The sequence below is a fragment of the Equus quagga genome, chromosome 7 (assembly GCF_021613505.1).
Source record: "Equus quagga isolate Etosha38 chromosome 7, UCLA_HA_Equagga_1.0, whole genome shotgun sequence".
Lineage (NCBI taxonomy): Eukaryota > Metazoa > Chordata > Mammalia > Perissodactyla > Equidae > Equus > Equus quagga.
In genome coordinates this window covers 16324693-16342366 of record NC_060273.1, presented here as the reverse complement: position 1 = coordinate 16342366, position 17674 = coordinate 16324693, and the positions used below count along the sequence as shown (strand labels likewise).

The window sequence follows — 17674 nt, the reverse complement described above, 5'->3', positions numbered from 1 at the left end:
AGCTCAGGGCTAATCTTCCTCAAAAAAAAAAAAAAAGGTAAAAATACTAAGGACAGCAAGGCAGAAAAAAATAATCTACAAAGGAGCCCCTATGAGGCTTTCAGTGCATTTCTCTGCAGAAACCTTACAGGCTAGGAGAGACTGGAATGACATATTCAAATCTTTGAAGGACAGAAATTTGAGCCAAGAATACTCCATCCAGCAAAAATATCCTTCAGATATGATGGAGAAAAACTTTTCCAGATAAACAAAAAGTAAGGAAGTTTGTAGCCACAAGATGCCCCCCCACCAAGAAATCCTCTAAAAGGCCCTCATAACTGAAAAAACAGGGAGGAAGGGATTATAAAGCACAGAGTAATGAGATAAATGGATAAAAAAATCAGAAAATTGTAGCTATACATCAGAACAGGTTAGCAAATACTCAAGAGTAGCATTAAGGATAAAGGGAAGGAAAACAAAAACAAAGATAATCTTGTTATTTTAATCACAAACTGCCAATACAAGATGGAGTGATATGTGAGAAAAACAGCTTAGAAGGGGAAGAGGAAAGAGGAATCAGTTTAGTCTAAGGAAATAACAGGCCATCAGAAATTGGACTATCTTACCTATGAGATTTTGAATACAAACCTTATGGTTACCACTAAACAAAAAGCAGAACAGAGACACAAATAATAAATAAGGAGAAAACAAAGAAACACCACAACTCAATTGGTAGACCAAAATACACAGGACAAGAAGCAAAGGAAATGCAGGAGAACTGGAAAATGAATGATGGAATGGCAGCATTAAGCCCTCATATATCGATAATCACCCTTAACGTAAATAGATTGAATTCTCCAATAAAAAGACACAGAGTGGCATGGTGGATTAAAGAAGACCCAACAATATGCTGCCTCCAGGAAACACATCTCAACTCCAGTGAAAAACACAGGCTCAGAGTGAAGAGATAGAAGATGTACTCCAAACTAATGGCAAACAGAAGAAAGCAGTTGTTACAATACTTATATCAGACAAAGTAGACTTCAAGATAAGACGGGTAAAGAGAGACAAAGAGGGGCAGTAAATAATGATTAAAGAGACCTTCCACCAAGAAGACAACACTTATTAATATCTATGCACCCAACACAGGAGCACCAGAGTACATAAAGCAACTATTAACAAACCTAAAATAAGATATTAATAATAACACAGTAATAGCAGGGGACTTCAACATTCCACTCACAACAATGGCTAGATCATCCAGACAGAAAATCAATAAGGAAACAGTGAAATTAAATGAAAAGCTAGACCTGTTGGATTTAATAGACATATGTAGAACACTCCATCCAAAAACAGGAGAATAAACAGAAAAAGAAGAACAAAGCCCAAAGTCAGCAGAAGGAGAGAAATAAAAAAATCAGGGCAGAAATAAATACAGAATATTGAGAACATTCTTCTCAAGTGTGCACAGAACTTTCTCAAGGATAGACCATATGTTGGGCAACAAAGCAAACCTCAATAAATTTAAGAAGATTGAAAGAATAACAAGAATTTTTTCTGATCACAATGCTATGAAGCTAGAAATTAATTACAAGAAAAAAGCTGAGAAAGGGACAAAGATGTGGAGACCAAACAAAATGCTATTGAACAACCAGTGGGTCATTGAAGAAATTAAAGGAGAAATCAAAAAATATCTGGAGAAAAATGAAAATGGAAACATACCATATCAACTCATAGGGGATACAACAAAAGCCATATTAAGAGGGAAATTCATTGCAATACAGGCTCACCTTAACAAACAAGAAAAATCCCAAATAAGCAATCTCAAACTACACCTAACTGAATTAGAAAAAGAACAAACAAATCCCAAAGTCAGCAGAAGGAGAGAAATAATAAAAATCAGAGCAGAAATAAATGCTATTGAAACAAAAAAAAGCAGTAGAAAGGATCAATGAAACAAGGAGCTGGTTCTTTGAGAAGATAAATAAAATCTACAAACCCCCAGCAGACTTACAAAGGAAAAAAGAGAGAAAGCTCAGATAAGTAAAATTACAAATGAAAGAGAAGAAATAAAAACATACCAGAGAAATACAAAGGATTATAACAGAATGCTACAAAAAGCTATCTGCCAGCAAAATGGACAATCTAGAGGAAACGGATAAATTCTTAGACTCTTACAACCTCCCAAAGCTGAATCAAGAAGAAATAGATAATCTGAATAGACCAATCACAAGTAAGAGATTGAAACAGTAATCAAAAGCATCCCGAAAAATAAAAGCCCAGGACCACATGGCTTCCCTGGAGAATTCTACCAAACTTTCAGAGAGGATTTAATACCTATTGTTCTCAAGCTATTCCAAAAAATTATGGAAGATGGAATGCTTCCTAACACATTCTACAAGGCCAACGTAACTCTTATACCAAATGCTGACAAGAACAGCACAAAAAGGGAGAATTACAGGCCAATATCACTGATCAATATAGATGCAAAAATCCTCAACAAAATATTGGCAATCCGAATACAGCCATCCATCAAAAAGATCATACATCATGATCAAGTGGGATTTATACCAGGGATACAGGGATGGTTCAACATCCACAAATCAACCAATATGACACACCATATTAACAAAATGAGGAATAAAAACCACATGATCATTTCAATAGATGCAGAGAAGGCATTTGACAAGATGCGACAGCCATTTATGATAAAAACTCTTAACAGAATTGGGATAGAAGGAAATTACCTCAACATAATGAAGGTCGTATATGACAAACCCACAGCCAACATCATACTCAATGGGGAAAAACTGAACGCCATCCCTCTGAGAACAGGAACAAGACAAGGATGCCCTCTATCACCACTCTTATTTAACATAGTACTGGAGGTTTTGGCCAGAGCAATTAGGCAAGAGAAAGGAATAAAAGGAATCCAAATAGGGAGAGAAGTGAAACTCTCTCTGTTTGCAGATGACATGATCTTATTTATAGAAAACCCTAAGGAATCCATCGGAAAACTATTAGAAGTAATTAACAACTACAGTAAAGTTGCAGAGTACAAAATCAACTTACAAAAATCAGTTGCATTTCTATATTCTAATAACTAACTTACAGAAAGAGAATTCAAGAATAGAATTCTATTTACAATCACAACAAAAAGAATAAAGTATCTAGGAATAAATTTAACCAAGGAGGTGAAGGACTTATACAATGAAAACTATAAAACATTATTGAAAGAAATAGATGATGACGTAAAGAGATGGAAGGAGATTCCATGCACATGGATTGGCAGAATAAATGTAGTTAAAACGTCCATACTACCCAAAGCAGTCTACAGATTCAATGCAATCCCAATCAGAATCCAATGACATTCTTCATAGAAATAGAACAAAGAATCCTATTTACAAAGAATCTGCCTGTCTATGGCTTCTGAAGAGAAGTCTAGTGTAATTTTATTCTTATTCCTCTATAGGTAATGTTCTCCCCTGCCCCCCAGCTTTTATTGAGATTTTTTTATTTTTCAAGACTTTCGTTATTTGTTTTTCACCAGTTTAAATGTGATATGCCTAGGTCTAGTTTTTTTGTGTTTATCCTGCTTAGTGTCCTGTGAGCTTGCTAGATCTATAGTTTGGTGTCTGTTATTAGTTTTGAAAATTTTCAGTCCTTATTGCTTCAAATATTTCTTCTGTGCCTTTCTCTCTTTCTTCTCCTTCTGGTATGCCCATAACCTGTGTGCTATGCCTTTTATAATTGTCCCAAAGTTCTTGGATAGTCTGTTCTGGTTGTTTTAATTCTTTTTTCTTTTTATTTCAGTTTCAGATATTTCTATTGGTATACTGTCAAGCTCACTGATTCTTTCTTCAGCCGTGTCTAATCCACTGATGAACTCATCAAAGTCATCCTTCATTCCTGTCACAATGTTTTTGCTTTCTAACATTTCCTTTTGGTTCTTTGTTAGAGTTTCTATCTCTGTTTACATTACACATTTGTTCTTCATGTCTCTTAGAGACCTTAGCACATTAATCATAGTTATTTTATACTACCAGTCTGATATTTCAAAATCTCTGCCATATCTGCATCTGGTTCTGTTCTTTGCTTTGTTCATTCAGACTGGTTTTTTTTTCCTTGCCTTTTTGCATGCTTTGTAATTTTTTGCTAATAACCAGACATCATGTATTGGTTACTAGGAACAGATGAAATTACTGCTTAAGTATGAGGTTTTATTTTTGCCTGTCTAGGAATTAGGCTGTGTTTACAGTTTGCTGTAGCCGTCAGAGGCCTTACTTTCCTCTAGTGTCCTTGTTTTTTCTTGTCCCCTGTTAGTTTTGGGTTTTCCTAGAGACTTATTCTTAAATACAGTCTGAGCCTGTGATTCTTTCTGCTGTAATCCGATTATTATATATGAGCCCTGTTTATGTGGTGGAAAGCTATAGGGGGAGAAAAAGTATTCTATAATCCTATACCTAGGTCTCAGTCTTTTATTAGGCCTGTGCCCCTGGGCTGTGACCCTCACAAGTGCTTCTCAGCTCTCCATCACCTGCTTAGTTGCGACAGAAATGCTAACGAGATGGAGTTGGGTATTTCCCTTCCCTCATGTCTGTTAGGCTCTGATAAAGGAGTTTCCCTTGAGGACTGGCCTTTGTAACTCTGAACAGAACACTTGGGCATATTGAAAAATTGTTTATTTTATCCTGAGGTATTTCAGAATGGTTACTCCCTCCACCCTCCCTTTATGGAAGCACAAGGTATTTTTCTCTAATCTTCACCATGAGAACCTGCTGGGGCTCCTCGAGGTTAACTCATGAAAAGATGCAGGCTTTCGAAAACTTTGCCCCCAGGAGTTTTTAACTCTCAAGCTAGCACACACTCAGCCTCTAGAAATTTGTCAATTACCATTTAAATGATCTTGTGAATTTCTGGCTCCAGGGACTTCGGCTCCCAGAAGCTGTAATTCTCTGTATTTGCCTGCATCTCCAGTTTTTGATGCATTTGTTTGCCCAGTGACCTCAGCTCTCTAATGGATCTAAGAACTGTTGCTTTCCAGTTTGTTCAGCTTTTTTGTCATAGTGAGAATGAGAGTGATAACTTCCTCCCTATTGGAGGAGACTATATTTTTATTAGTTCCTTGAACATGCTCAATTTCAGTTTGTAGCTTAAAAAAAATATGGCCTCAAAGAATCTTTCTTGACCATCTTTCATAAAGTAGCCCCATCTACTAATGGTTATTACAATAGGTAATCATTTATCAGTTTTTGCTTTTTGTGTGTTTCTTCTAGAATTTTTCTCTCATGAGAGCAGGAGCTGTGTCAGTCTTGTTCACAAATGTATTCAAGGTACCTTACACACTGTACGCCACATAGTAGGCACTCAGTAAACATTTGTTGAATAAATGAATTGATCAGCAGTGATTGGTGACTGATGAGTTTTAGTAGATGTGGCAGAGGGAGATGTCTAAGTTAAGTCAGTCCCCAGGTTTCTGGCTTGTACATCTAGGTGGATAATGGTGCATCTTACTCAGATAAGGAATGTAGCAGGAGGAGTACATTTTCAGATGTGGTAATGAGTAGAGTTTGAAGTGCATATAGGACAACCAAGTATAATGGGTTTCCACTATAAAGTTCTGGAACTTATGAGAAAGACATTGACTAGAGCGGATTGTGACACTGTCAGTTTCAAACAGTAATTGGACCAAAGTGGGACTGGGTAAGATTGTTCAGAAGGAGTTTTGTAGACCTACTTTGAAGGTCTATTCATATGCTGCTTTCAAATATTGTTTCTTTTTTACAATTCTCTCTCTTTGTACTTTGATTTTTGCTCCTTTTTGAGATTACTCGTCTGTTTTTTCTTCCCCTCTGGATAATTTATATCAATGCCTGTCCTCTATAAGTAATTGCAATAGATATGAAGTTAGTGATTGTTTTTTTCTTTTCACAGAAATTCACATTACAGAATACTGTCGTAAGGGCAGTACAAGACTTGTCTTTGAATATATATGAGGGGCAAATCACTGTTCTTCTAGGGCATAATGGGGCAGGAAAGACTACCACCTTATCTATCCTCACAGGTATGTATTCAGGGTTCGCCCTGAGCACAGGTAGTGTGGAACAAGATCTGAAGCTTTTGTGTACGCTCTTGACATTGACATCATTGTCACTTAAGTGATGCATGCAGTTGTTGATTAATCCACTCTTCTTCAAGTGCAAATCACTTATTATTGTTTAAAAATCAGTATTTATTTTTGTATCTCAGGTGCATCAAACTTCTCACTTCATAGTGCACCGTCCTTATTGTAAAGTCTCTCTTTTTTAAAGTTTCATTTCTTTATTTCTTTTTATCTTACTTTTCCTACTATTCCTCTGTCCTTTCCTAAGAAACCATTCTAATTTGTTCGATGTACATTGTTTTCGTTTTAAAATGTGTCATATATATTCTTATGAGTTTATTTTTATATTCGTTAAAAAATTTTCAAACATATATGCAGGTTGAAAGATTTTTAGTGACCACCCTTATACCCACTGTCTAGGTTTTACCATTTTAACATTTTATTATACTTTTCACATATCTATCAATCCCATTTTTTAGGCACCTCAAAATTAGTGTTAGACATTAATATGCTTCCTACTAAATAATTTAGTATGCACATCATTAACTAAAACTTTTTCTGAATTTTGACATATGCATACATTTGTGTAATTCACTTCAATCTCTATTAAGATAGAGAACTTCACTAACATCCCAGAAAATTATCTCATTACTCAAGTGACCCACTTGTAGTTTAGAGCAACCAATACATTTCAGATAAAACAGTAACTTTATTCATTCATAACTTCAGTGTATATTAATATGCCATGTATTTGGATGGAAACTGAGAATGCAGTGGTGAAAACAAAGTCCTTTCCTTCAAGGATCTTACAGGTGGGTGAGGCGAGGATACTGATGAGTAAATAGGAAATTTACTCCAAAGATATATCCATGTTCTAATCCTTGGAACCTGTGAGTGTTACCCTATATGGCAAAGACTTTGCAGACTTTTAACTGATTAAATAAAAAATTATGAGATGCTCCTGGACTATCTGGGTGGGCCTTAAATTCAGTCACTGGTGTCCTTATAAGTGAAAGGCAGAAGGAGATTATAGACAAGCAGAAGAGGAGAGGAGGCACAGAAGAGAGAAAGCAATGTGGCGATGGACACATATAACTGGAGTGATGCTGCCACAAGGTAAGGACTATCAGCAGCCACCAGAACCTGGAAGAGGCAAGGAATGGGTTTTCCCCTAAGAGCCTCTATTGAGAGAGTGGCCCTGCTGACACCTTGATTTCAGCTCAGTGACACTGATTTCAGACTTCTGGTCTCTGGAACTGTGATAGAATAAATTTCTGTTGTTTTAAGCCCCTGAGTTTGTAGTAATTTGTTACAGCAGCCATTGGAAACCAATACACTTATTATCTCAGAACATGCATCATGCACTTCCTTATGTGAATGTGCTCATGCCCTTTCCTTCCCTGGGAATGCCTGAACAACCACTCCACTTTTTGAAATAGCCTATTCATCTATGAAGATCTAGCTCAAAAGCAACTTCCTGATCCCCTCAACCAGAATTAATGACTCTTACCTCTTTTTGGTAACTGTTATGTCCTAAATGATTAGAAGAGTTCCTCACATAGTAAGTGCTCAGTAAATACTTGTGGAATAATTAATTCTATTGTGTATTACAGTTGTTGAGTCACCTGTATCCTCCATTAGATTTAAGTTGTTTGAGACAAGGGTCATGTCTTGTTAATTTTTTAAATGGTAACTTTTTTATTGAGGTAAAATTCCTATGACATAAAATTCACCATTTTACAGTATCCAGGTAAGTTGCATTTGCTACATTTACAATTGTGCAACTATTACTTCTATCTAGTTCCATAATAGTTTTGTTCCCCCCGAAAAGAAACCCTACACCTCTTAGCCATCACCCCCTCAATTTCCCATCCTCCCAGTCCTGGCAAGTACTAATCTGATTTCACTCTGTATGGATTTGACTAATCTGGATATTTCATATAAATGGAATCATACAATATTTGGCCTTTTGTGTCTGTCTTCTTTCACTTAGCATAAAGTTTTCTAGTTTCATCAGTGATGTAGCACGTATCAGTATTTAATTCCTTTTCATGGCTGATTAATATTCTGCTGTATGCATGTACTGCATTCTGTTTATTCATCAGTCAATGGACATTTTGGTTGCTTTACCTTTTGGCTGTTGTGCTGCTGTGATCATTACATGTACAAGTTTGTGTTTGAACACCTGTTTTTTTTTTTTTAAGATTTTATTTTTTCCTTTTTCTCCCCAAAGCCCCCCAGTACATAGTTGTATATTCTTCGTTGTGTGTCCATCTAGTTGTGGCATGTGGGACGCTGCCCCAGCGTGGTCCGATGAGCAGCGCCATGTCCGCGCCCAGGACTCGAACCAACGAAACACTGGGCCGCCTGCAGCGGAGCGCTCGAACTTAACTGCTCGGCCACGGGGCCAGCCCCTTGAACACCTGTTTTAAATTCTTTTGGATATATACCTAAGAGAGTAATGGCTGGATCATATGGTGATTCTCAGTTTAATGTTTTAAGAACTGCCAAACTGTTTTCCATGGTGAATGCCTTGTTTTATATTCCTATCAGCCATGTGTGAGGATTCCAATTTCTCCACATCCTTACCAACATTTCTTATTATCCTTTATTTTTAATTCTAGCCATCCTATAAGAGTTAAAAGTGGTTTCTCCTTGTGGCTTTGATTTGAATATTCTTAGTAACCAATGAGTTGAGAGTCTTTGCATGTGCTCATTGGCCACTTATAGATCTTATTAGGAGAAATGTCTGTTCAAGTCCTTTGTCCATTTTTTAATTGGGATGTTTGTCTTTTTGTTGTTGAGTTACAAAATGTAGTTATGTATTCTGGATTCTAACCTCTTATCACATCTGATTTACAATTTTTTTTTCTTGCGTTCTGTGGACTGCCTTTTCACTACCTTGAAAGTGCTCTTAGATGCACAGTTTTTTAATTTTTATAAAGCCCAATTTACCTATTATTTCTTTTGTTGTTTATGGTTTTGGTAGCATATCTAAGAATCTATTGCAAAATCCTATGTCACAAAGATTTACCACTATATGTTCTTCTAAGAGTTTTATAGTATTAAATCTTACCATTTAGGTCTGTAATCCATTTTGAGTTCATTTTGTCTAACTCCATTCTTTTGCATGTGAATATCCAGTTGTCCAAGCACCATTTATTGAAGAGATTATCCTTTCCCTATTGAGGTCTTGGCACCTTTGTTAAAAATCAATTTGCCATAGTTGTATGGGTTTATTTCTGGATTCTAAATTCCATTCCATTTATATATATTTGTACCAGCATCACACTGTTTTCATTACTGTCATTTTGTAGTAAGTTTTGAAATTGGAAAGTGTGAGTTCTCCAACTTTGTATTTCATTTTCAAGATTACTTTGGCTATTTGAGGTCTCTTGTAATTCCATATGAATTTGAGGGTCAGCTTTTCCATTTCTACAAAAAGGTCTTTGAGATTTTGCTAGGGATTACATTGTTTGTAGACTATTTTGGGGACTAGTGCCATTTTAACAATATTAAGTCTTCCAATCCACGACCATGAGCTATATGTCCATTTACCTAGATCTTTAACTTATTTCAGCAATGGTTTATAATTTTCAGTGTACAAGTCTTGAACCTCCTTGGTTAAGTATATTTCTACCTTTTTTTTCTTATTTCTGATACTCTTGTAAGTGGAATTATTTTCTTAATTTAATTTTCAAGTTGCTAATTACTAGTGTATAGAAATGCAACTGATTTTTGTGTGTCGAATTTGTATTCTGCAACTTTGCTAAATTTCTTTATAACTTCTATTAGTTTTGTTTAGAGTCTCTGAAATTTTTATATATAAGATCATACGATCTGTTAATAGAATTACTTTTACCTCTTCCTTTTCAGTTTAGATGTGTTTTACTTCTTTTTGTTGCCTAATTGCTTTGTCTAGAATTTAAAGTACAAAGTTGAATAGCAATAGTGAAAGAAGGCAACCTCGTCTTGTTTCTGGTCTTAGGGGAAAGCTTTGTCTTTCACCACTGAATTAATTTCAACTGTGGTTTTTTCATAAGCGTCCTTTTTGATGTTGATCCCGGTATGCTGAATGTTTCTACCATGAAAGAGTGTTGAATTTTTTTTATATGCTTCTTCTGCATCAATTGAGATGACTATGTGGAGTTTCTTCCTTTGTCCTATCAATGTGATGTATTATATTGATTTATTTTCATATGTTCAACCCCCTTAGCATCTTGGGATAAATCCTACTTGATCGTGATGTATAATCTTGTTAATATGCTGTTGAAATCAGTTTGCTATTATTTTGTGAGGATTTTTGCATATGCATTCATGAGGGATATTGGTCTACAGCTTTCTTTCTTTTTAATGTCTTTATGTGACTTTTCTATCAAGGTAATGCTGGTTGTATAGAATCGGTAAAGGAAGTGTTCTCTTCTTTTCAATTTTTTGGAAGAGTTTGAGAAGGATTGGTATTGACTCCTCTTTAAATGTTTGGGGGAGTTAACCAATGCAGACATCTGGTTCTGGATTTTTGTATTTTGGGAGATTTTTGATTACTGATTCAATCTCTTTACTTGTTATAGATCTCTTCAGATTTTCTATTTTTTCTTAAGTCAGTTTTGCTATTTTGTGTGTTTCTAGGAATTTGCCAATTTTATCTAGGTTGTTTAATTTTTTGGCATACAATTGTTCATAATGTTCTTCTATAATATTTTTTACTTCTGTAAGATCTGTAGCAATGTGCCCACTTTCATCTGATTTTAGTAATTTGAACATTCTCTTATTTTTTTCTTCATCAGCCTGGCAAAAGTTTGTCAATGTTTTCATAAACCCAACTTTTAGTTACATTGATTCTTTCTAATATTTTTATATTCTTTATTTTATTTCTCTCTGCTCTAATCTTTATTATTTCCTTTCTTCTGCTACCTTTGGGTTAGCTTGCTCTTCAATTTTTAGTTCCCTGAGGTAAAATTGGGTTATTTGATTTTAATGCAAGTGTCTAAAAATATAAATTTCTCTCTAAGCACTGCTTGCCCTGCATGCAATAAGTTATGTAATATTGTGTTTACATTTTCATGTGTCTCAGAGTATTTTCTTTCTTTTTTTTTTTTTGAGGAAGATTAGCCCTGAGCTAACATCTGCTGCACATAAAATAGGGACATTTAATCACACTAAATATAATGGATAATCTTGAACACATTTTTCCCCTTCAGAGTACATTTTGTAAAGTAGAGTTAATGAGTTGTGAAATGTAAGTAGTTTTGTAGCTATATTTAGTACATTATCAGATATTTCTCCATAAAACTGGCCCAGGTGCAATCTATGCAAAAATGCCTTGTAAATATTTTTAGACTATTTTATGTGATTATGTTTTGTCTTCTAACTAAATTTTAACTTCTTGAGGATAAGGGTCCTGTGAATTTTTAGTTTTTAAAAAAATCTAGCACAGTGTTCATAATGCTGTGTTCACATAAGATGGTTCACGTATATCGTCAAATGGCAGAAAGCAGTACTAGAATATTAGAACAGCAAATTCCTTAAAACATTTTTTATTACTCAAATAATTAATATTATTTTATGCTCATTGGAAGCTGGAATATATGGATAAAAAAAGGAAAAAATTGTTTCTTTCCCCATTATCAGAAGATAACCATTGATATTTACCAGACTATTTCTTCAAGTTTTATTTTTATTGCAGTAACATTGGTTTATAACATTATGTAAATTTCAGGTGTACATCATTATATTTCAATTTCCGTGTAGATTACATCATGTTCACCACCCAAAGACTAATTACAATCTATCACCATACACATGTGACTGATCATCCCTTTTGCCCTCCTCCCTTCCTTCTTCCCTTCTGGTAACCACTGATCCAATCTCTGTCTCTATGTGTTTGTTTGTTGTTGTTTTCATCTTCTATTTATGAGTGAGATCATATGGTATTTGATGTTCCTCCCTCTGACTTATTTTGCTTAGCATTATACCCTTCCATCCATGTTGTCACAAATGGTATGATTTCATCCTTTTTATGGCTGAGTAGTATTCCGTTGTATATATATACCACATTTTTTTTTTATCCATTCATCCCTTGATGGGTACCAAGCTTGCTTCCAAGTTTTGGCTGTTGTGAATAATGCTGTGGTGAACATAGGGGTGCATATATCCTTAGGCATTCATGTTTTCATGTGGAATAGCTGGATCATATCGTAGTTCTATTCTTAATTTTTTTGAGGTGTCTCCATACGGTTTTCCATAGTGGCTGCACCAGTTTGCACTACCATCTGCAGTATATGAGTGTTCCCTTCCCTCCACATCCTGTCCAATGCTTGCTTTTTCCTGTCTTGTTAATTATAGTCATTCTGACAGGAGTGAGGTGATATCTCATTGTAATTTTGATTTACATTTCCCTGATAGTTAATGATGGTGACCATCTTTTCATGTGCCTGTTGGTCATCTGTGTATCTTTTTTGGAGAAATCTCTGTTCATATCTTCTCCCATTTTTAATTGGGTTGTTGGTTTTTTGTCTTTGAGATGTGTGAATTCTTTGTATATTTTGGATATTAACCCCTTATCTGATATATAGTTTGCAAATATCTTCTCCCAATTGTTAGGTTGTCTTTTTGTTTTGTTGATGGTTTCCTTTGTTGTGCAGAAGCTTTTTAGTTTGATGTCCAATTTGTTTATTTTTTCTATTGTTTGCGTTGCCCAGTCAGACATGGTTCTTGAAAATATGCTGCTAAGGCAGATGTCGAAGAGCGTCCTGCCTATGTTTGCTTCTAGAAGCTTCATGGTTTCTGGTCTTAAATTCAAGTCTTTAATCCATTTTGAGTTGATTTCTTTGTATGGTGTAAGATAATAGTCTACTTTCATTCTTTTGCATGTGGCTGTTTTTTCCCACCATTTGTTGAAGAGACTTTCCTTTCTCCATTGTACGTTCTTGACTGCTTTGTGGAAAACTAGCTGTCCAGAGATGTGTGGGTTTACTTCTGGGCTCTAGATTATGTTCTGTTGATCTGTGTGTCTGTTTTTGTGCTAGTACCATGCTGTTTTGACTACCTATAGCTTTGTAGTGTATTTTGAAGTCAAGGAACGTGATATCTCCAGCTTTGTTCTTTGTTTTCAGGGTTGCTTTGGCTATTTGGGGTTTTTTATTGTTCCATATAAATTTTAGGGTTCTTGTTCTATTTCTGTGAAAAATGTTGTTGGAGCTTTGATAGGGATTGCATTGAATTTGTAGATTGCTTTAGGAAGTATGGTCTTTTTAACTATGTTTATTCTTCCAATCCAAGAACATGGAATATCTTTCTATTTCTTTGTGTCTTCTTCAATTTCTTTCAACAATGTTTTGTAGTTTTCAGTATACAGGTCTTTCAGCTCTTTGGTTAAATTTATTCCTAGGTATTTTATTCTGTTTGTTACAATTGTAAATGGGATTGTATTCTTAATTTCTCTTTCTGCTACTTCGTTGTTAGTGTTTAGGAAAGCAACTGATTTTTTGTATGTTTATTTTGTATCCTGCAAATTTACTTCATTCATTTATTTTTTCTAAAAGTTTTTTTGTGCATTCTTTAGGGTTTTCTGTGTATAAAATCATGTCATCTTCAAATAGTGACAGTTTTACTTTTTACTTTCCAATTTAGATCCCTTTTATTTCTTTTTCTTGCCTGATTTCTCTAGCTAGGACATTCAATACTGTGTTAAATAAGAGTGGTGTCAGTAGGCATCCTTGTCTGGTTCCTGTTCTTAGAGGGATACCTTTCAGTTTTTCTCCATTGAGAATGATTTAGCTGTGGGTTTGTCATATATGGCCTTTATTATGTTTATGTACTTTCCTTCCATAACCATTTTATTCAGAGTTTTCATCATGAATGAATGCTGTCTCTTGTCAAATGCTTTCTCTGCATCTATTGAGATCATGTGATTTTTAGGTTTCATTTTGTTAACGTAGTGTATCACGTTGATTGATTTGTGGATGTTGAACCATCCCTATGTTCCTGGAATAAATCCCACTTGATCATGGTGTATGATCTTTTTAATGTGTTGTTGTATTTGATTTGCTAGTATTTTGCTGAGGAGTTTCTGCATCAATGTTCATCAATGATAGCAGCCTGTAATTTTCTTTTTCTCTGTTGTCCTTGTGTGGTTTTCGTATCAGCATAATGTTGGCTTCATAGAATGATTTGGAAGCTTTCCTTCCCCTTCAATTTTTTGGAAGAGTTTGAGAAGGATAGGTAGTAAGCCTTCTTTGAATGTTTTATAGAATTCACAAGGGAATCCGTTTGGTCCTGGACTTTCATTTTTTGGTAGAGTCTTGATTACTGTTTTGATCTCCTTACTGATTCTTGGTCTATTCAAATTCTGTATTTCTTCTTGATTCAGTTTTGGAAGTTTGTATCATTCTGAGAATTTACCATTTCTCCTAGATTATCCAATTTGTTGGCATATAGCTTTTTGTAGTATTCTCTTATAATCTTTTGTATTTCTGAGGTGTCTGTTGTAATTTCTCCTCTTTTATTTCTGATTTTATTTATTTGAGCCTTCTCTCTTTGTTTCTTGGTGAGTCTAGCTAGAGGTTTGTCAATTTTGTTTATCTTTTCAAAGAACCAGCTCTTAGTTTCATTGATTTTTCTCATTTTTTAGTCTCTATTTCATTTATTTCTGCTCTGATTTTTATTATTTCCTTCCTTCTACTGATTTTGGGCTTTGTTTGTTACTTTTCTAGTTCCTTCAAGTGCACTGCTAGATTGTTCATTTAAGATTTTTCTTGTTTGTTGACTTAGCCATATTGCTATAAACCTCCCTCTTAGAACCACTTTTGCTGTATCCCATAAATTTTGGCATGTCATATTTTCATTATCATATGTCTCCAGGTATTTTTTTATTTCTCCTTTGATCTCAGCATTGATCCAATTGTTATTCAGTAGCATTTTGTTTAATCTCCACATATTGGTGGCTTTTCTGATTTTGTTCCTGTAGTTGATTTCTAGTTTCATACCATCGTGTTAGAAAAGATGCTTGGTATTATGTCTGTCTTCTTATTTTATTGATACTTGTTTTGTGGCCTAATATGTGATTTATCCTGGAGAATGTTCCATGTACCTTCCAAAAGAATGTGTATTTTGCAGTTTGTGGATGTAATGTTCTGTATATATTTACTAAGTCCATCTGGTCTAATGTGTCATTTAAGGCCAATGTTCCCCCACTGATCTTCTGTTTGGATGATCTATTCATTGGGGTAAGTGGAGTGTTAAAGTCCTCTAGTAGTATTGTGTTACTATTTCTCCTTTTATGTCTGTTAATAATTGCTTTGTATATTTAGGTGTTCCTCTGTTGGGGGCATAGATATTTACAAGTGTTATATCCTGTCTTTGGATTGTTCCCTTTATTATTATGTAGTGCCCTTGTTTCTTATTACAGTTTTTGTTTTAAAGTCTATTTTGTTTGATATAAGTATTGCTACCCCAGCTTTCTTTTCATTGCTATTTGCATAGAATACCTTTTTCCATCCCTTCACTTTCAGTTTGTGAGTGTCCTTAGGTCTGAAATGTTTCTCTTGTATGCAGCCTATATGTGGGTCTTGTTTTTTATTCACTCGGCCACTCTATGCCTTTTGATTGATGCATTTAGTCCATTGACATGTAAAGTAGCTATTGTTAAGAATGTACTTATTGCCATTTTGTTACTTTGTTTCTGGGTGTTTTAGTAGTTCTTCTCTGTTCCTCTCTTCTTCTCTTGCTCTCTTCCCTTGTGCTTTGATGGCTTTCTTTAGTATTATGTTTGGGCTCCTTTCTTGTAACTTTTTGCGTATTTATTGTAGATTTCTGGTTTGTGATTACCATGAGCTTCATATATAATGATCTACATATGTAGCAATCTATATTAAGTTGATGGTCTCTTTAGTGTGACTTCTTGCTAACAGCTCTACTCTTTTACTCCCCTTCTCCCACATTTTATGTTTTTTATATCATATTTAACCTCTTTGTGTGTGTGTATGCATTACCCTTTTATCATGGAAATGGAACATTTTAATACTTTTGTCTTTTGACCTTCACATTAGCTTCATAGGTGGTTGATTTGCTACCTTTATTGTGTATTTGCCTTTACCAGGGATTTTAGTATTTTCTTTCTTATAATTTTCTTATTCCAATTTGTGGTCTTCTCTTTTCCACTAAAATAAGTCCCTTTAGCACGTCTTGTAAGGCAGGTTTCTTGGTGATAAACTTCCTTTAGTTTTTGCTTGTCTGGGAATGTCTTTATCTCTCCTTCCATTCCTAATGGTAACTTTGCTGGGTAGAGTATTCTTGGGTGTACATTTTTTTCTTTCAGTGCTTTAAATATATCATGCCACTCCCTTCTAGCCTGTAAGGTTTCTGCTGAGAGGTCGGCTGATAGCCTTATGTGGTTTCCTTTGTATGTAGCTTATGGCCTTCTCTTGCAGCTTTTGTGATTTCCTCTTTATCTTTAATTTTTGACATTTTAATTACTATGTGTCTTGGTGTGGGCCTTTGGAGTTTATCTTGTTTGGTGTTCTTTGTGTTTCCTGTACTTGGAAGTCTGTTTCCTTCCTTAGGTTAGGAAAGTTTTCAGCAATTATTTCTTCAAATAGATTCTCTGCCCCTTTGTCTCTCTTCTCCTGGGACACCTATGATATGGATGTTAGTGCACTTGATGTTGTCCCAGGGGTCCCTTAGACTGTCCTCCTTATTTGAACTTTTTTATCTTTTCAGCTTGAATGATGTCCTCTAGTCTTTCATCCAGCTCACTGATCCGTTCTTCCATATCATCTATTTTGCTATTGAGTCCCTCTAGTGAATCTTTCATTTCCAGTACTTCATTATTCATCCAGTATTCTTCATTTCTGATTGGTTCTTTTTTACATTTTCCAATTCTTTGTTGAAGTTCTTGCTGAGTTCATCCATTTTTCTCCCAAGATCAGTGAGCATCCTTATGACCATTAGTTTGTACTCTTTCTCAGGTAGATAATTTATTTCTGTTTCATCTACTTCTTTTTCTGAGGTTTTTGTCCTCTTCCCCTACTTGGAATGTATTCCTTTGTCTCCTCATTTTGCTTCTTTCTCTCTGCTGATATCTGTGTATTAGGTAGGTCAGGTACATCTCCTAATCTTGGAGAGGTGATCTTCTGTAAGAGATGCCTATGAGGCCTGGCAGTGTGTTCCCTCTCATCACCAGTTCCAAATGTTCCAGGAGTGTGCTCTGTGTGGGCTACATGTGTCCTTCTGTTGTGGCAGGGTTGCTCTTGCTGCAAGTGCCTAGGGAGGATAAGCTGTCCCTCTGGCCAACTGGTTGTAATGCTTAGCTGTGTGTGGTTTTTATTGACCCTTCAGTCACTTTACTGGACGTGGGGGGCCCCAGCACAGTTGGCTGCAAGGTCTAATAGCACATTCCTGTTGCGGTTTTTCTGTTAAGTGAGTAGGCCCCCCAGTGTGGCTGGTTGCTAGGCTCAGGGCCTTGCAATTGCTGTAGGCCTCCGGCCTGCAAGGCTGTTGTCAGCTCCTTTAGGATTGCAGATGAGTGGGGCCAGCCCCAGGCGTGGGAGCACCCACTTTTTCCAGGCTTTGGAAGGTGGTGCCAATCCTCTA

General features: G+C 35.5%; 1 protein-coding gene across 1 annotated transcript in view; it reads left to right on the top strand.

Annotated features, from left to right (window-relative positions):
- Positions 1-17674, top strand: part of LOC124241987 (phospholipid-transporting ATPase ABCA3-like) — a 211595-nt gene that overhangs the window by 102982 nt on the left and 90939 nt on the right. The window contains exon 12 of the mRNA XM_046666407.1: positions 5914-6043. Within this exon, the coding sequence (XP_046522363.1) occupies positions 5914-6043 (130 nt within the window). The remainder of the gene's footprint in view (positions 1-5913; positions 6044-17674) is intronic.